This window comes from Psittacula echo (assembly GCF_963264785.1).
Source record: "Psittacula echo genome assembly, chromosome: 8".
In the NCBI taxonomy this organism is placed as follows: domain Eukaryota; kingdom Metazoa; phylum Chordata; class Aves; order Psittaciformes; family Psittacidae; genus Psittacula; species Psittacula echo.
Window position 1 is genome coordinate 214,182 of NC_137744.1, and position 19,227 is coordinate 233,408.

At 57.5% G+C, this 19,227-nt stretch overlaps 1 protein-coding gene across 2 annotated transcripts in view; it reads right to left on the bottom strand.

Annotated features, from left to right (window-relative positions):
- The window catches only part of PHKA1 (phosphorylase kinase regulatory subunit alpha 1), a 20,238-nt gene extending 5,105 nt beyond the window's left edge, over positions 1–15,133 (bottom strand). Inside the window, exons 1-28 of one of the 2 annotated variants that reach the window (XM_080625107.1) lie at positions 15,010–15,133; positions 14,684–14,842; positions 14,093–14,140; positions 13,385–13,553; positions 12,925–13,007; positions 12,649–12,729; positions 12,147–12,245; positions 11,888–12,034; positions 11,514–11,567; positions 9,773–9,895; positions 9,575–9,670; positions 8,833–8,940; positions 8,551–8,629; positions 7,984–8,118; positions 6,857–6,966; positions 6,086–6,230; positions 5,804–5,882; positions 5,310–5,389; positions 3,177–3,353; positions 2,723–2,817; positions 2,379–2,518; positions 2,089–2,245; positions 1,843–1,922; positions 1,570–1,648; positions 1,352–1,481; positions 891–992; positions 558–673; positions 187–225 (exon numbers count right to left, since the gene is read on the bottom strand). In XM_080625107.1, coding sequence (XP_080481233.1) covers positions 187–225; positions 558–673; positions 891–992; positions 1,352–1,481; positions 1,570–1,648; positions 1,843–1,922; positions 2,089–2,245; positions 2,379–2,518; positions 2,723–2,817; positions 3,177–3,353; positions 5,310–5,389; positions 5,804–5,882; positions 6,086–6,230; positions 6,857–6,966; positions 7,984–8,118; positions 8,551–8,629; positions 8,833–8,940; positions 9,575–9,670; positions 9,773–9,895; positions 11,514–11,567; positions 11,888–12,034; positions 12,147–12,245; positions 12,649–12,729; positions 12,925–13,007; positions 13,385–13,553; positions 14,093–14,140; positions 14,684–14,842; positions 15,010–15,087 — 2,988 coding nt within the window. In that variant the 5' untranslated portion in view covers positions 15,088–15,133. Of the gene's footprint in view, positions 1–186; positions 226–557; positions 674–890; positions 993–1,351; positions 1,482–1,569; positions 1,649–1,842; positions 1,923–2,088; positions 2,246–2,378; positions 2,519–2,722; positions 2,818–3,176; positions 3,354–5,213; positions 5,390–5,803; positions 5,883–6,085; positions 6,231–6,856; positions 6,967–7,983; positions 8,119–8,550; positions 8,630–8,832; positions 8,941–9,574; positions 9,671–9,772; positions 9,896–11,513; positions 11,568–11,887; positions 12,035–12,146; positions 12,246–12,648; positions 12,730–12,924; positions 13,008–13,384; positions 13,554–14,092; positions 14,141–14,683; positions 14,843–15,009 lie in introns of both variants that reach the window. The other variant, XM_080625106.1, reaches the window with a different exon arrangement.
- Positions 15,134–19,227: the final 4,094 nt, after the last annotated feature.

Below are 19,227 nucleotides of genomic sequence, written 5' to 3' on the forward strand. Positions count from 1 at the left end.
GCCAGGCTCCCTTCCAGTCCTGAACACAGCAACCCTGCACTTTCAGAGGGACAGCCAGGTCACTGCTGCAGCAGCTCGCTCAGGTTTGCTTAGGAAAGCTTGCTAACTCATGCATGCTCGAAAGCTGCCCTGGTGTGTGGTGTAAGGGACAAAAGCTGAGGGTGCAGGAGGACCAGGGGGCTTCACCTTACTTCCAGGCAGAGACTGCCTACGTTTATCCAGCTGCTGCAAGAGAAGGAGGAAATGACGTTTCTGCTGCTGGAAGAGGCCCACCAGGACACCAGCAACGCCTGGGACGTTGCATGGTCCTCCCCACCCCTGCACTTCCCGAGCACTCCTGTGTTCCCCCTGTACTGCTTGCTCTGCCAAAGAAACCCCAAGTCCCATTAACAGGTTTGCTCCAGCTCTCCCCACAGGGCAGGACTGGAGCTAAAAGCAGATCCTGGAAGCAGCTGTAAGCTCTGAAGCCCAGGAGCAAGGGCCCTCCTGCTTCCCAATCAATCCTGCTTGTCCTGTAGCTGTTCCTGGCAGGAGCAGCCTGCACCACCTGCCCTTACCTGCTTGATCTCACTTTTCAGCCTGATGATGCCGGAACGCTCGTGCTTGGTGGCCCCAATGGCCCCCACCTCACAGATGGAGATAGCAGTGGTGAGCGATGAGTCGACTGATCGCGCTGGAGAAGAGAGGCCTGGAGTGGGTACCATGGCTCAGGGCACACACATTCCTTGCCTCTGCTTGGGCACTGGTACCTCTGCCCACCCTCGCCCTCTATCCCAGCCAGCACTAGAGATCCCTGAGCACAGCACACAACTGCTTTGATTCAGGCCACGCTCTGCACCAGCATCCAGCTTTGCCCAGATATGCTCTCTCAACCCTGCTGAGAGACTCACCGCTCCTTTCCACCCCAAACTCCTTGCCAGAGAGGATATGGTAGAGGAGGCTCTTCATGTCTGATGGGCTGAGATTCATCAGGTTCTCAGTGGCTTCTCCAGCTGGAGAGAACAGAGCTGGGATGTCGTACCCCACTTCAGAGCCCTCCTGGGGCATTTCTACCCTACACACCATTCTGTCAGCAGGGGAAGCACTGGTACAAGAGTTCATCCTCCAGGGACGCACACTAACTCCAGGTTTTGCCTACAACAGGAGCTCTTCCCCATGCCAGCCCAACACACGACTGAATACGGACTGAAGTGAAATCACCCCGCTGTGCCCAAGAACAGTGCCTGGCACTTTCAGTGCAGGGTCTTGCCCTGGAGCTGAGCTGCCAGTTTTTAACAGCACTTCTCTTCCCTGCTGATGGGGTCCTGGTTGCAACACCCCCCAAGCCAAGTGCTGTCCCCACTGCACGTACCTGAGCAGCGCAGAGAGTGCGCCAGCTCCGTCGCCATCACCTGAATGATGAGCCCGATACGAATGCGGAACATCTCAGCAAAGAGTGCGGGCTGCGTGCGTATGTACATGGCCAAGTATACCATGATCTCCTAGAGGGGAAGGGGCAAGTCACTCCACTGCTGTTCACCAGAGCAGACAACCCTAGGCCAGGCTCCCTCTGTTACCCTGGCCCATCACCTGGGTGAGGATAGACACACTGAGGTTCTTCTCGCTGGCTTCATCAATGAGGCGAACAAGCTCCTCGTAGGGGATCGGGCTATGGAGGGAGCATAGAAGGTGAGAGGCAGCAGAGCGAACCCTGCGTCCCTTCTGGTCCGCACTGCCCAGAGGGGAGAGATGCAGGCTGGGTATGGCCACCCAGAGCTGCTCTTCCCACAGGCTTCCAGGGCAGCGGATCCGCATCCAACCCCAGGCCAGCACGTGCCAGGAGGGAGAGAGGCCCACACTCACGCGGAGATCGTCTTCTCACACGGCTCCGGGGGCAGCCCCACTGTCAAATGCTTCTGGTGAGACAGGAGGTCAGTACAGGCCTGGGGACAGAAAGGGTCACCCCGGGCACCACCAACAGCTCAGGGCTTGGGCCTCGGCCCAAGGCAGGGCGAGACAGAGCAGATGCAGCTGCAGTTTGCCTGCCTGCTCTGCAGCCTCCTCCCCGACAGATCTCAGCCCGCTGGAGGCCAAATGCATGGTTGTTACCTCATCCAGAGCTTCCACCTTCTTCTTGAGGATGCCAGAGATGTAGCGGATCAGGGCCCATTGGCGCGTGTCCCCCACCCGCATGTACAGCTCAGTGAGGAGCTCCTTCACCGTGGGGCCAGGCTCACTGTCAAGCCCTGTGTGCCACTCAGGTCCTCTGCATTGAAGGAGATCCTGGGTTACAGCCAGCAGCTTGCACTGAAGCAGCCCTGGGCTCTCCAGGTGGGGATGACTGCACGGCTGCACTGTGCTCTGCTCAGTGAGCCTGCGGCACTCAGAGCTCGCCATACTTGAGGATGTGGAGCATATAGAGGATGTCTGCTTGCTCCTGCAGCGTGGGGCAGACACGCAGCTGGTCCACCAGTGCCTTGCAGTCCACATTGCCATCCTGATCGCGGGGTAGGTTCATCTCTGCATAGAGTGTCTGGCTCTGAAGGAAGGGAGATCCATGCTCCTGGTTAGCACCACCAGCACCCCACACCAAGTGCAGTCTGGTTGTGGAGCTGAGGACACTCACCCGTAGACATTCCCCCTTACCAAACACTAACCCTTCCCCATGCAGCCCCACAGGCACCCTCTGGCTCCAGCTGAAACAATGGCACTGCTTGGCCAGCCTGAGAGAGACGGGGCTCACCTTGCCATCCACATCATGCTGGTGGGGTGAACCCAGCAGCTTGACTGACTGCTGGGATGCCTGGAAGATCTTGCTGGGGACATACATCCCAACATCTAAAAGAAAACCAAGGTTGGTGCAGACACTTCCCAACCCCAACCCACCTCACATCTGACACACTGCTCCCCTGTCAGCCCCTGCAGAGAAGTGGGCCGTGGGAGAAGCAGCCCCATCCCACTGCGCTAGAGGAACACCACAGGGAGCTGTCATTGCTTATCATTCAGAATTTTCCATGAAGAATGCACATGCACCAACTCCAAGATACTCCAATGGCCAGGACTAACATGATGGGGGACATAATGTGAGCTTTTCAGTCTATGGGACCCAGGCATTGTACAGCTGGGAAAGCTCCCACAGCACCTCAGCCTTACCCCTGGGCTTGACCAAAGGCACAGAGGGTGCCGGAGTTACTCACTCTGAATGTGAAGGTCCTTGGCCTTGGATGCCAAGGACATGAGGTCACGGGTGGTGTGGACAGCAGCACGGAAGCGGCTCAGGCCTCCCCGCTGTGCGGTGGGAGGCAGGTTCACCTGCGGAGCTGTGCGCTGCAGCAAGTGGTCCAGGTACTGAGCAACCTCGTCGTACGTGTCTGCTGAAGGGGAGGCACAAGAGGAGGCTCAGCTGCTTTGTGCCCCCGGCTCAAGAGAGCTCCCGCCTGTCCCTCAGCGATGCGAAGTTTTGCCAGCTGAGCAAAATGACAAGATGGGGCTGGTGCCTGAAGTCCCACAGCCATGACACCCCTGTTCCCACTCTGCTCCACTGCCTGGGACACTGGCTTCTAGCCGGGCTCCCTCGGAGTCCCACCCGGATGAAAGAAGCGATGGGGATGCAGCATGTGCTGGGTCTGAGCCTGCTCAAGGATGGCAGAGCCTGCCCCAACCCCACAGCGAAACCCTCGTGCTCATTCCCTCCAGCGATGATAGGGTGAGGCACAGCCAGAGGCAGCCTGTCCATGCGGAGCACTTGGGAGCACCCAGCACAGCAGGGGCCTCATCCAAGCAGGACTCCAGCATGGGAGCAAGGCAGGGTGGGTTTTACAACACAGTTATTTCTAATTAGAAATTACCAGTTATTTCTGATTAGGAGTTAGAGAAGGAGCTACAGCTCCTGCCTTGCTCTTTGTCCAACCTACAGCAGCTGCCATCACTCCCACTGCCACAACAGGAGCACAAAGGCCCACCGCTCATTTCCTGCACTATAAATGAGGGTGCTCAGAGGCCACCTCTCTCCTCAGCCAGGAAATAACAGTGATGGGCATGTCCCAAGGCGGAGATGCCCCATGCCAAAGCAATGCAACACAACCAAGAGCTGTTGAGTGCTTCCAGCCAGTGGCCCAGAGCAAAGCCATGCTGCTCTCCAGCTGGCAGATGAGCTCCGTGGTGTGTCCTTCCTCAGGAGGTGAGATGCAGACAGCATCAGAGACCCACATCACAGCATTCCCTTTCCATATCTGGCAGGGATGCCTTATGACAGTGCCTGAAGGAAAAGTTCTCCAGACATCAGTCTCAAGAGCATCATGTCTGGCTGCAGCATCTGACCACAGGGAACACTTAAAATTAAGCATTTTGTAAGTGCTGTAGACAGGTCAGGCAGGCCCCATCTCCCCTTGGGGCTGCGGAGAAGCAGACACCTCAGAGAAGCCCAGGTGCAGCCTATAAGGAGACATCAGGCAAAGCGAAAGGAGGGCAAGAGAAGTGAGTAATTCAGTCATAGCGGTGCAGACATTGGCTGCAGAAGCAGCAGAGGCAGAGCAGACTGATGGGAAGGCTGGGAAGATGACCAATACTAGGTCACACAGGAGGATACACCCAGGCCTGTTTGCAAGGGAAACTGCAAACCTTGCACCCCACCATGGTCTCAGGACAAGATGGGTCCATCACACTGTGCTGGGCCAAGGCTCTCTGAGGCACTATATCCACAGCTGCAAGACCTCAATTTGGCACCCACTGGAGCAACCCTGCCTAGAGAGGGTCAAAGGCTTTGGGAAAACAACACCTGGATTGCTTAGAGACATGGTTGAGTCTTCCCCACCATCTTGGGCACTGTCCCATCACTGTCTGCACTGTCACTGGTGTACCAAAGATCCTCAGCTAGACCTCCCAAGCAGAGGCAGGTTGCCAAACCTGTGTCTCTTCCCTAAGCAACAACCAGACCGGCTCATTCCAGAGCATCCTCCATGCTTTCCATGTCCACAACAGGTTTAGCCCTGGCTGGCTGGGAAACCCCTTGGTGGGGCTGCATGAATTCACCTGGTCCACTCCACTGGTGTCACCCTGAGTGTCACACAGACAAGGTTATTGATGGAGGGTCAGATGGGAACAGAAACATGGTGAACACCCAAGTGTATGAAGAACATGGTGGCAGGTGCTGGCGAGGTGGTTGGGTGTTACGGGTTTACAGGTGAGTTTGGCATTTGCTACGCCACAGCAGCAACTGGCCTGTTCCCCCTTACCATCCTCTGCTATCTGCAAGCCATGCAGCCACTCCTCGGCGTCTAGCTTCTCAAAGCTGCCAGTGCTGAGCTCGTAACTTTTGGCAAAGACCTTACCCTCTGGCCCAGGGTCCATAAAGCTGAGGTGCGTTCGGCACGACGTTGTCAGGAACTCCGACAACTTACCCGTCTGGATCCTGGGCAAGAGGAGGGGAGGTCACACAGAGAGGAAGGGGGGAGCAGCACCTTTGGCTTTGCCTTCTGGATCCAGGACAGGCCCTTTGACAGGGAGATGCACTTGCCCAGGAGTGTACTATGCCCCCACACCTGCTTTAGCTGCCTGCAACTCCTCCAGCCACAGGCAGGCATGAAAGGGCTGCCCAAAAGGTATCAGAGGGATCCTGCAGCCATGGGCTTAGTGGCATAAAGAGCTATGTCCTTTCTTGCATTTCCTCTGTTGGGACTGTAGCCCACGGGTGCACTTACAGCCTAGCACACCCCAATGTATTCTCCACAGCTTGTTCCCCAACAGCTGATGCTCAGGCCCAGCAGGTACCCTCATAAAGAGGCTCTTGGGGGTGACCCCGGCCTCTCCAGGAAGCTGCACTCACCTTGCACCACCAAAATACCCATCCTGCAGCTTCCGCAGCATCACCAGCACTGTGGGGTGCACACTTTTGCCGGATTCATCTGTTGGGGACAGAGACAGAGGCAGTCAGGCTCTCCCACTGCTAAGCCAGTGCAGCTCCTTTGAGCTGCAAGCTCTTCACAGGATGCTTCTGGCTCCTCCAGCCCCACCATTACTGAGACAACTGCCCACCCACTTCTTCCTGCATGGGCTGCTTCCCAGGGCTGATCTAGCCAAACACCTTGCGAGTTTGGAGGGTCTATACCGAGCATAGTGTGGGAGACGAGGAAGGTGATTGTCGGCCGTCCAGTCATCCTCCAGCGGCTGCAGAGGTACGAGAGGTCTGTCCTCAGCATCTCCACAATCATCCTGTTGTCAAGAGCCAGGTAGAACTGCTGCTGGTCTATGAACTGGGAGGACGGGAGGAGACATGAGCAGCCCTTCCCACAGCCACCTTTAGTGCCACCCACATCTTCCCACAGGCACTCAGCCAGGCCAGCCACACAGTGCACCCAGTGATCCCCTGCACCAGCAGCGTGCCCCACCTAACCTGGTAATCGTCAGTAGAGCCTAGAAAGGCACCCTCAGCCCCCAGGGCAGCTGCTGGCCACTAACAACTATGGCAAGGTAACACTACAGCTCAGTAGCAGTGTCACACAAGCCCCACACAGCCACCAGTCTGTGCTGTGCCCATCCCAAGCAAACACGCACTTCCCACAGTGCCAGGTTTGCAACCCTGCTCATCCCTGCACCATGCTGGACACAGGGGACAGAGGGATCCCTGTCCTGCCATCAGCCTTTTCCTAGTGCTCTTGTCAGGGTGAGCAGAGATTTCCACCCCACACTGATCACTGGAAGGCTGAAACCATCTTCTCCCAGCATGCACATAGCTAGGACCACCAACTGCTGCTCCACGCCACAGAGCTGGGGCTGCTCCAGGCTGTTCAGAGGGTGTTGGGCAGCTCCTGAGCACTCAGCCAGCAGAGAACCCTCCTGCCTAGTTCCAGATCTCCTGGCAGTGGGGAACGACACCCACCTGTGGAGTGAACGTAAAGATATTCTTCCTGATGTTGTAGAGCTTGGAGGTCCCAAGGACACCCATGTGCCGATAGGGCCGTCCTGTCAGGCACATCTTCTTGTTGCGGCCTAGGGGTCCAGGAGGAGGAGTTTTTATGGCAAGCCTCCTCATGAAAGGGATGCAGCAAGCAGAGGTAGGCTTCTGTGCTCTCAGCCAGCAGGAAACAACTGGTTTGTGCTTGGGATACCCCAGGACCTTGTGCCGTGCTGTCATGGCTCGAAAGCACAGCAATGCTCTACCTCACAGCCCTGCCCAGCAGCTAGAGACACCAGGCCCTCCCTAGGAATGCTTGCTGAAACAGGAACAGCCTGTCCTGGCTTCCACAATGTGCCACACTTCTGGGTTTTGGGGTACGCTGGAAGCTGGGGCAAAACCAGGGGTTCCCCCCTGGACAGGGCTGGTTCCCCAAAGCTGAGAGCTCTATAAACATTCCCACTGCTCCTGGGACTACTCCCAGAGCCCAGGATTGTGCAGCAGCAGCATCACCCCTTGCTCACGTCAGCCCTGGCAGCTGCTGAGCTGTTCCCCTGCTCCCTTTGCCCATGTTACACTTGGCATTTTGGTGGCTTAAATTAGCCAGCACATGCAGCCTGCAGTGGGTCAGGTTCCTTCTCTGGCCCAGGCCAGGTCTCCAGCTCCACACAAGCCCTGTGCCCAAAGGGCCGCTGCATCAGGGAATGGCCCTGCCAGCCCTCCAACAGCAGCCACCTCACCTCAGCTACAGGCTCTCTCAGCAAGCCAAAAACTGCCAGGGGACCTTCTCTGGGGTCTGGCTTGCCTCCCCCATTGACATCTGGGACACATGAACAAAAGCTGGCTCCTGTCCACACCAAGTCCACCCTATAACCCCTGCCTGTCCCTGGGGTGACCGTGTAACTGCAATGCCAAAGCTTTACCTGTTCTAGAATTACCCTGCATAGCACTGTCTGCCACCCCAGTTCCCCTTGGGCCCAAGTTCCCCTTTACCAGGCCAAGGAAAGGGTAGCAGAGCCACCATCAGATAGGCATTGATGAGCAGGAATGCCAGGGTATGCGACAGACCCTTTTGCGCCCCTTTTTGTGCAGGTGCAGGGAGCCTAGCTTACCCAGCCGGGCGTAGATGTGGCTAAGGATGCGAGCCGGCTGCACTCGGATGGGGTAGACATCTGCCACAGTCTCCACATCGATGTCCTCCTTCTTCAGGGAAGCCTTGATCCCCTCTGTCTCTGCCAGGATGCACACTGCAGAGGGAGGAGGACAGGCTCAGTGTGGCAGGGGCACCAGAGTGAGGAGCGCTGCTCTGCACCTCTGGGGACACGCAGGTGCTATGTCACATGAAGGCAGCTGTCTGGGGTCTCTTTGGGAACCACTTCCCACTGCAGAGGTCTGCCTTGCTCCCCCTGACACTCTCCCCACCCAAGCCTTCTGTCCCGTGTGGCTTTTCAACCTTTTCAACCTGTCTGCAGAGGAGGCTGTAGCTGGTGGTGTTTCCCTGGGGCAATGCAGGGTGGAGCAGAAGGACTTAATACCCCATCTTACACTCACCTTGCCAGGGCTGAGACCTGCTGCACTGGCAGCCACCGAGCCAGCAGAGCCACCCCCATGAACTCCATGCAGGCAGAGTCCCCAGGCCTGCTAGGCACAGTAGTTTGGAACCAGGCCCTTTCTCTCACCTTGGACCACCACATCAGGCTTGGGGACAGTCGCAAACCGGCGGTTGAGGGGATCTATTTCACCAGGAGCTAGAAACCCCTGAGGAAAAAGAGGTATGAGGAAATCAACATTTCATGTGCACGGTAAAGTGGGTGATGCCTACAGACAATTCACCTTTAAGAGGTCCTGCAGGATGGAAGTGACAGGTTCCCCATGGTAGGTGGCACAGGGTGGCAATATTTGCCCTTTCAGAGCTCAGAGCCTCGCCCTGCAGCCCCCTCTAGCGCTAGGGATGACCATACCTCAGCCATCAAGCAGCCCAGGATATAGAGGGACTGCCCCCACATGAGCGGCAGCTTGCCCATGGGTATCCTGTCCACAGTGTGAGGATTCCTGTACTCCTCGTCCACCTGGAAGGCAAGCCAGGAGGTCAGGGAGGGATCCACAGGCACAGGATCCAGAAGGATGCATCATCATCATCATTGCATTTCAAAGTCCAGCAGTTCAAGGCTTAAAATAAGAACCTGTGAAAGCATTTGCCACAGACAGCCCAAAACCTCCCAGCTCCTCACACTTTCTTGTGATTGCCCTAGGCACCCGTGCCAAACACCACATCAGCTGCCCAGTATTTTCATTCCCAAGATGTTGAGATATTCCCCTAGAATGGCTGACATTCCCCAGGAGCACTGGGGCAATGCTCTGGATGCTACAGCACCTGGGCATGAGGAGGCCATCACTCTCAGCCCAGGCTCACACATCCTCAGCACCTCCTCAGCCCAGGTCTGTGTGTCCTGAGCCCTTAGAGGACTCAAACTCCAGTTGCACCCTGTCAGCACAGCAACTTGTGTACGGGAGCAAGAAATGCCTTTTTTTATTTTTTTGGGGTGGGGGTGGAACAGCAGGTTGTTTTTTGTTTGGTTGGTTGTTTCTCTCACAGGGTTTCCATGTGCATGGAAGCCACCACGTGTGAGTTAACAAACCATTAAAACCTGATCGTAATTACCTGGTGATGAGATATTCCCACTCCAACTCAGGACCACTCACCTTATCTGGTGGAACGCTGTACAGCTCTGGCACCAGGCGCACCCCATTCTTCCCCTTGATGAGAACTCCCTCAAGGGCTTCCCGGTACTCCTGCACCTGAGGAGAGAGGAAAGGGAGTCTGCCCTGGGCATGGCTCCCTGCACGCCTACTTTGCCAGAGACTTCTTTCCAGCAGCATGGCAGGTCCTGCCTCCTTTACCTGCTCCATGTTTCCACTGAAAATCCCATCGATGATCAGGTACGCCCAGAAGAGGGGCCACTCGCACTCGATGTTTTCAAACAGCTTCAGCTCTGCAGGCTCGTAGTAGGCACGGTTGGGGTCCTGCAGGGAGGGTGACAACAGTGAGGGTCACGGGTGGCAGGATCACTTCAAACAGGACTCTTACTCCCCCTGAGGCCCCAGCCTCAAAATGCCCTCCAGTGCTCTTCTGCACATGATGGCTGAGAGCCAAAAAGCAGCTTCACCTCCAAGCTGTGTTCTTGCCATCAGGCATCCTCTCCCAAATCCCTGCACTAATGCCACAGGGACTCACCCTGCCTGGGCAAACAGAATCTACCCTGTCCCCAGGAGAGCACCTCAGAACCCTGTACAACAGCACAAGATCCCCCTTGCTACCCTGGGGACACCTGCACCCCCTTCACCTTGCCTGCTGTCCGCTAGCCCCTCAGCCCTGCCTCTTCCAGCGTCACCAGGGCTTGGGCTAGAGAGCAGGGGCCCAAGCAGGGGCCCTTCTGCCAGCGGGTAGGACTGCAAGCCTGGCACAAGGGAAGGGGTCAGGATGGAGACCTGCCTGTGATGAATCCTCCCACCCTAGATGTGTGTGCTGTAGGGCTCCAGGGGACCTATAACCATTGACCTTCCCTGCTGCCTGCTTTAACTCTGCTGCAAAGAAGGGAAACGGGTGGCCTTAGCAGACTGTCAGGCAAAGAGCACACAGGGAGCGTGTGTATTCTATAGTGCCTGCACAATGGCCACAAGCTCCCAAACTCCAGTCTGACTCCAGGCAGCTGCAGTGCCTCTGCAGGCAGCACCGCCTTTCCTGCCCCTCACAGCTCCCCAAAAGCAATCCATAGCTTTGGACTCTGGCAAAGCTTGAGCGGTGGAAAAAGACTGGAGACACTGCTGCTCTTCCCTGGCTCTGGAGAGATGCAGCCACATATGCTGCCTATTATAGTCAGGTCTGAAGAGGCACAGCAGAGGAAAAGCATTTAGAGACACACATGCCCAAAGGAACCCCAGCAGTTGATGGGCCTAATGGGTGATGATTTAAGACCCTCCAAGTACCATTTCCTGGTTCTGTGGTTATAAAATCAGGACATTGCTTATAAAATTTTCCTGGTTTCCCTCCCCAGAGCAGCAGGAGAAAGGCTCCACTCGCTCTGCTGAGAGCCGAGTGTGGTAGCACACAAGCTGCCTTCTGTCCCAGGAGAGGCAGAAGCAGGGTTGTGACCTCCAGTGCTGTTGCAGAGCCAGGTCCCAAGATGCAGACTGTGCCTGTGCAGTGACAGTAACTATACAGTGTTGAGGGAGGAACACTGCAGTCACCTCCACAGGCCTCCGGCCCTCACTCAGGACTTGTACAGCCTGGAAAGAACCGGGGAAAGAGCCCACCTTGGCAGGGCTTCTCCATGGGGCATAGTCCCATCTTCCCCAAGCCTAAGAGATACATACCGCCAGGTCCCAAGATGCAGAGCCAGTCTCTGCCCATCTGCCATGGGCACTGACGGGATGTACCACCTCTGCAGTGGGCTCTGGCATTTTGAGAAGCCTTGCCCAGACCCATGACACTGCCTGGGGCTGCTCAGGGCTCACATCTTCCCCGTGCTGCCCACCATAGCCTTGACACTGCACCAGGGGGTCTGCAAATGCAGCTCACACTGCTGATGCTTGACACTGCTGTTCGGGGGTGGGGGGAGGGGGCAGGGCTGAGCATACTCACCTCTTTGGGGGTCCTGTATCCATCCCGCAGGAAGCGGCAGCAGCCATAGCGCCCCTGGGAAAGAGGGAGAGTAGTGCTTAGCAGGAGGAGGAACAGCATGATATACCTCGTACCTTCAGTGCAGAAGCAGGGGTGGTCCTCCTCCAGCAAAATACCATCTCACTTGCTCACCTAGAGCTTAGGCACTACAACCACAGCCTAGGGCCACAGCACACAGGACTCATTTGGCACACCCTGGCCATGAGCCACGGAGACTGGGAGAAGACACGGCCCAGCACCTCATCCGTGAGCATGTTTTTGGGGAGAAGAGGACTACAGCAGTTGGGACTGCAGCTGCCTCCTGGGGAGGGCAAGACAAGGGCAGAGCTACTCACCTGCAGTTTCGTGATGATCTCGTGCTTGGTGATTTCCACCAACTCACTGTCCTCCACAGCAAACGCTGGGTAGGAGATGACAGACAGCACGCTGGCATCAACTTCCTTGGATGTGGAGGCCCTGGGCAGCATCGAGTGGAGGATGGACTGGTTGGAGGGGAAAGTAGGGGTGCTTAGGTTCCCAGGCCAGGCATCATTCACACAACCCCAGCAGATCACAGTTCATCTTGCAATGGTGTAAAGCCCATGCAGGTCTCACCTGGCAATGCTGGACCTCATCTGACAGCACCCTTATCACAGACTCTGGGCCTCCCTTTGCTCCAAAGAGATCCAACTCATCCAGTGCCTCCAGGGCAGCCTGCAAGCAGGGTGAGACCCAAAGCAGCAAGTCCTGCACCACGCTGCTCACCTGAAAGCACTCTCACCCTGTGCCAGCCCCTGTGTGTGCCACACTTCCGAAATTTAAACAAATGCAAACCCTGCTGTGGCTGCAGAGCACCCCGGTAAGAACATGACTACATCTCACAGGCCCTGGCCATTTTTGCCACACACCCCAATTAACTTCTCATTCCTGGTTCAGGCACAACTTGGGCAAGAGGAGCAGTTTTATCCCAGCACACAGTGAAAAGCCTTCCTCCCCGGGAACTATCACTGCTTGGGAAGTTGAGCTTCAGTAGTTCAACATACCCAGCCTTCTCTACAAAAAAGCAGCATGGGGTCACCGCTGCTCTCTGGCACAAGCACCTCTCCTCCCAGCTCACCTTGGCCATGCCGACAGAGCTAGCATTCAGCTCGGTGATACCCTGGTTTGTCTTGTCTCCACGCTCCCATATCCCAAAGTCCTGTGCAGAGGCAGTGGCACGTTGGAGTGGGCAATAGTTCACAGCATGCCCAGAAAGCCTTCAAATCCCACCCACTGGTGGTGCTCCCAGCAGACACAGTGGTACTCTGCCCACTGGAGCCCAGGAGTGACCCACAGCTGCCCCTGGGCACCAGCCCACCACCTTCACCCTCTTTTCCCAGCATGGGCTACCCACCGCAGTTTTGTAGGCTGCTTCAATGTAGAACACGAGGTTCTGAATAAAGTTGACTTCATCCAGGCTGTGGATGATGTGGAGGCCTGAAGCAGGGGGAGCAATTCACATTAGTCGCCCCAAGCCTACAGACAACCCTAGGAAGGGGCTGTGGTGACCCAAGCTGGCCTCTGTGCTCCTCATAGCACGTCTGCCCCAGGGGAGCCACATCCTGATTGGCTCTCATCCTTACTCCCACCCTGCTATGGAAGCTTTGAGGCTTCAGGCAAACAGGGGCTCTTAGACAGACAGCCACCGAGGGGCCTAAATCCATATTGGGTGCTGCGAGTATAAGAAAAGAGGGAAGTCACGGAGACCACTGCAGCAGCTTGGCACCCAAGAAGTTGCACCCAAACCAAGAACGTGGAAAAGTCTGGGAGATAAGCATGCTCAAAGCTGCAATGGCATCCCCCAATAGCATCACCTGAGGCTGTCATCTGCGCCAGCATGAGCAGGTAGAGAGAGGTGGCATCCATCTGTAGGTGACCCCACTCATGGTCCCCCACCACAGTGGCACAGGTATGGGTGTTGTACTTGGCATGCAGGCAGTCCTTGGTGCTCTGGCTGTACTTGAACGCCTCCACCTTGTCCACCTTGAGAAGGGCAAGGAGATGCAGGGATTCATGAAACCCTGTCTCCAGAGAGGTCTGACAGCCCTGGAGACAAGGGCTGACCCATGCCATCAGCCCAGCATGTTGCGCCACCCCTGGCAGAGCAGAAATCCTACAGCCCCTAGACTGAGCCCCTCCACCCACCAAGGGTCATGTGCCACCCTAGTGCAGGGCTGCAACCATCGAAGGCCCGCAAACATGGCTGCACTGAGTGAAGCAAAAAGGGCCACAGATGCTCTCAAGGAGAAGAGCTGCAGAGTCCCAGCACCAGCCAGCCCACAAAAGAAGGGAGCAGGTGGCAAAGGCTTTGCTGGCCACCAGCCCACAGCACTGGGACTTCCAGTACACTAGGGACAGATGCCAACTCAGACTTTATTTCGAGACTTGTTGGAAGGAGGCCTTCCCTTCGCTCACCAGGGAAGGTTGGGGAGAGATGGCACAGTTGGGACTGATAGTCTTTGTAGCAGAGCTGGGCTTTGAGGGGACCACTTGACCCCTGGAGGCACTCCCCAGCCCCCTACCTGTCTCATCATGCACTGGAGCAGCCCCCGCATCAGCTTCACCACACTCTGCAGGAACAAGGAAAGCAGCCTTGTAAATCCCCATGTGGCCAGCAGAAGTCTTGACTCAGGATCAGCTGGCTGCTGACCTTTGTGGAGCTCTGGAGTCTGTAACTGGAGCCCCTGCTAACATTTCCAGGGCCCCTTCTCCCTAGGCAACAGCACAGGGAAGCATGATTTCTTGGCCTGCCAGCAAAGCCAAACTACCGTACAGGGGAACGGAGGGCATGGCTGCAGGACGCAGCTTGCTAGCCCTCTGGGAGAAGGACTGCATCCCCAGATCACCCCAGAGCCAGAGAGCTGGACCCTCTAGCTGGGCTCCACCGTGCTCTGGGAAGAGCAGGCTCTGAGGTCCCTTTCTACTGTGTGTCCTTCCCTGCGCCTAGGGCCAGCGCTGTCCCCATCCTCACTGCATAGCCTCCCATGGCCCTTTGGTCCCAGAGCCTGGCTGTGCCAAAAGCAACCCAGCCGGTAGGTGACAGTTGGGTCCGGGCACCACCGGTCAGACTGAGCGGCCGTCACGGGCCCTCCCTCCCACCGGCTCCCTTCTACCTGCTCCAGCTCGTAGGCCTTGGCCTTGTCCTCGTCGCGGTCGGCATTCTTGCGGTAGGCCAGACCCAGCCCCCAGACGGCCAGGATGCTGTAGACGTTATCCCGCACCCAGGCATCCCGGTGGTCGGCGCTGGCGGGGAGCAGGCCCGTCACAGCGTCCTGCAGAGGGGGCAATACCGAGGGGCCGCGGCCCGTTTCCCAGTTAACCACGGCAGACGCGGCCAGCGGGGCCGGGCAGCAGCGCCTCAGGCCCAGAGGCCGGCGGGGGCCCGCGGTGGGGCAGGTTCCGCCCTGCTCCAACCCCCTCCCCGGACACGGTTCCGCACCTGGTGCCGGAGGATGGTCTGCTGCACCAGGCGCGCGTACCCGTCCAGCCGCACGCCCGAATTGCTCCGGCTGCGCATGGCGGCGGCTACGGCGGCAACACCGGGCGCGACGGCCAGAGGCACTAGGGGGCCGGCCCGCGTTGCTCCGGGTCCTGGTAGCACCCCGCCCCCCGGCACCGCCCGCTCGCTGCCGCCCGCAGCACTGCCCAGAACATCGCGGCACCTTAGGAGCGGCCTCCCCGTCCGCGCTGGTCCGCCCTCTCCGTCCGCGCTGCTCAGCGCTTCCCGCCAAAGGCGGCGGTCCCGGCCCGTCAGGTGCTCACTACGGAGCGGGCAGGACCCAGCTCCGCGGGGCCTTGGCGGTGATGCGGTGGAGGGCGCGGGGAATGGAAGAGGCGGGCGGCGCCTCCTGGTGGGAGGAGGTCGCGCTGCGCTGTGGGCGGATACCGGGACTGTGCGGACACGGGGACTGTATGGACACAGGGACACGCGTGCAGGGTGCGTGCACGGGCGCACAGACCGGCGTATGGACAAAGACATGGATGTGTATATCAGTGTGGACAGGCACACAGCGGCATGGACATGAACACCTGCACATACACCTACTGGCGTAGACACGTGCACAGGCAGACCCGTGTGTGCACACACATCCATGCACACACGTCTGTACACACCTGTGCATATATACTCACTCGTGCACTTCCATGAGTACGCAGCACATACACACGTGGCACATACTGGCCTCCACACATACACACATACAGAGACAGGAATACATGCACATGCACGCATATGTACCTCCACACGTGTACACACATATACATACCCACATATACACACACATCTATACATGCATAGGCATACGTACACACAAGCGCACATACATTTCCCATGCACATACATAATCGTACGCATGCACATGCACAGACATAGGCACAGGCACATATATATACACCTACATGTGTATATATGTATATACAAGCAGACACGTGCATATGCACAAATACGCTCACACGCACATAGGCACATTGGCAGCGTGCAGGTGCAGTGGGCTCCTGGGGATTCCCAGCATCCCTCTCCCCATCGGGGCAGGTGGGGGCCAAGTGGGGGCTGTGGTGGACTCAGCAGCCATTGGGCGAGAGGCAGGAGCCCATGTGCCACCCTATGCCACCCCATGCCACCCCGGGGCATAGGGTAACCCCTGTGTAACTTGTTCATCTTTGCACAGGCAGGGCAGAAAGCTGCCGGACACAGGCAGGGAGCAGCGGGTTTATTGCCTACATGGAGCATCCGGAGTGGCTGAGCCACAGCAGTGCCCCAGGGGCTCGGTGGCACAGTCCTTCTCCAGGGTAGCCAGGGTACATGTGGCTGCTGGGGAGTCCTGTCCTGGCAGTAAACACAAGGTGCACTCTGGTCTCCAGTGGTCCCAGTGCAGCGTGGACACTCCTGGGGTTGCTGGTGGCTGTCAGCACTTGTACTGTGGTGGGGCACAGCACCAGGCCCTGTGAGGCAGAGTGGCCATGAGCACTGTGCCAGAGTCCCGGGGGGGCGCATCTCTGGACTGGGGACAAAGCTGGGCTCTGCTGAAGCTTGGCCGTGGGGCTGCACAGGCTGGGGCACTGGGATGGGGGGACACTGGGAGTGGGGTGCCTGTAAGGTCCCTGCTCTGAGGAGAGCAGGGAGTAGGGGCATGTCCCAGGGTGGAGAACTCCCGAAGCTGAGGAGGCTGGTGGGGTTGGGGTACTTGTGAAGCTCCAGGGATGGCGACATTGGGGTACATGGGTGGGTGCCAGGGCTAGACACAATGCAGAGGTAGAAATATGCATGGTCCCAGGGGTGCAGGCAAGGCTGGTGTCGTGGTTTAAGCCCCGGCCATAAATCAGAACCACGCAGTCTACTTCCCCCCCCCCCCCCCCACCTTTCTTCTCTCCGCTTCTGGAAGGATGGGGAGGAGAATCAAAAGAATGCAGCTCCCACGGGTTGAGATAAGAACAGTTTAATAACTAAGGTATAACACAAATCACTACTGCTACCACTAATAGTAATAATGATAAAGGAAATAACAAGGAAGAGAATACAACCGCTCACCAACCGGTACCTCGCCCCCACCCCGCAGTGATCCAGCCCTTCCGGGCCCTCTCCATTGTACATCCTGGGCATGACGTGCTATGGTATGGAATACCTCTTTGGCTAGTTTGGGTCAGGTGTCCTGTCCCTGCTTCCTCCCGGCTTCTCCTCCTCCCTGGCAGAGCATGAGACTCACAAAGTCCTTGGTCAGTCTAAACATTCTGACCCACAACTGAAAACATCGGCTTTATCAGTATTATTCCCAGGTCGAAAGTCAAAACACAGCACTGCACCAGTAGAGAAAAATGACTGCTACTGCTAAACCAGGACAGCTGGGCAGGGGGTAATGCAGGGGACGAGCAGGGGTCCCTGCTCACCTGCAGGCCCTGGTGACACACTCGAGGCTGCAGTAGCAGTGGGCACCCAGGGATCTGCTGCCCACCGTCCTCCAGATGGGTGTCATGCGGAGCAGCTGGGGGGGCGCTTGCTCCTCTGTTCCCACCCAGGGCTCCTGCAGCACCCAGAGGGGCAGATGGGGCAGAAAAAGGGGTGCCAAGCCCCAAGCCCCTGTTGCCCACTCTCCATGCCCGGACTTACCTGGAGAGAGCTGGGGAGAAGCAAGAGGAGGGAGAGAAGCAACGCCAGACTGGTGGCATTGCCCAGGGGGGCAGAGGAAGCCCCCCTGGCTCTGCCACCTTGGCTGGTGCGCAGCACGGCAGGGGCTGAGGCTGCCATGATGCTGTTAGCTCTGGCCGTCCATGCTGCCACTGGGCACTGTTCCTCCCATGTCCTGCACAAATATTTGAGTTGCCGCAGGTGGTGGGATGGCCCCTTGTCACTCTTCACATGGCCGTGGGACCCACAGGGAAAGCCATTCCCCAGAGGCACGCCAGGGCACGGGGCAAGGAGCTCTGCACCCTCTGCAAGGCTCTGCCCTGACGGCCCTAGTGCTGGTACGGGCACAATGCCATGGTCAGCCAGGGACAGTGGCTCTTTCCGTGAACTGCTGCTCCTCCATCCCTTTGGCAGCACAAGCCCCACTATCAGTGCAGAGGAAATCACACTGCTCATGCAGCCCCTCAGCACCTTCGGGTACCCAAAGAAGGTGTACCCATGGGCACCAGCACAGTGCACGCAAGGACACAGGGCTGGGACAAATGCCAGTGCCCATCTGCTTCTGGCCACCCAGCAGGTTTGAGGGATGCTCACAGTACACCTGATTACAGGTCTGCATCACAGGCAGCACCAGGCGCTGGCATCTAGTGATGCCTAGGGCTGGGAGTATGCCCAGCTCCTGAGCCTTTCATCACAGCTTGCCTGGATGAACCCACCCCACATATTTAATGGAATATCTTCCCTCTGGGGTCAGGTCCGGGAGCATCCAACAAAGCAAAAGTGGTTTCCCTCCCCAGGCCTCCTGGCAGGATGTGTGCCCAGAAGCAGGAGAGGATTATGAGGCTCTGAAGCTTCTCAGTCTGTCAGGATAGGGGAGAAACTCTGAAGCTGGCAGGTAGGGTAGGGGGCTGAACAGCACCCTTCCCCACAGCAAACACCCCCAGGAGTGCCGAAACGTCCCCACAGAGCTTGGGACAGAAATAACAGATCGGGCTAGAGGCCAAGAGCCACAAGACGAGAATGCAGAGACAGTACCCAGCTGACAGTGCCATCAAGCACTGGGGACAAAGATTACTGCTGCCATCCATGCCTCATTGCTCAAAGAAGGGGAACTTTGTCCCATCTTTGCAAACATGGGGTGTTGTGCCTTGGAATGAGCAGGTTTGCCTGCAGACACCTTCCCAAAATAACCCTGGCAGCCAAATGCCTTGGCCATGGTGTCAGATCAGCCCAGAGAGATGCAGCACATTAGTCCCCCAGGAGCTGCCCCATATAGAGGTACTCTTGCACCTCTGTAGAGGTATAAGAGGATCTCTTCTCCCCAGCTGCACCAGTGCAGCTGCCTGCAGCCAGATACAGTCCTCTCTGACCCAGAGCAGGCCTATGGTCCAGGGCAGCCCCTTCTTCTGCTTGAACCAGCTGGGCTTTAACTCTTGCACACAGCAGTGATCAGCACCCACCCTCTCCAGCACAAGCACAAGGGTGGCTGCACAGCAACACAGTCTGCACCAGCCCAGCCGGGGAAGAACCTGCTGC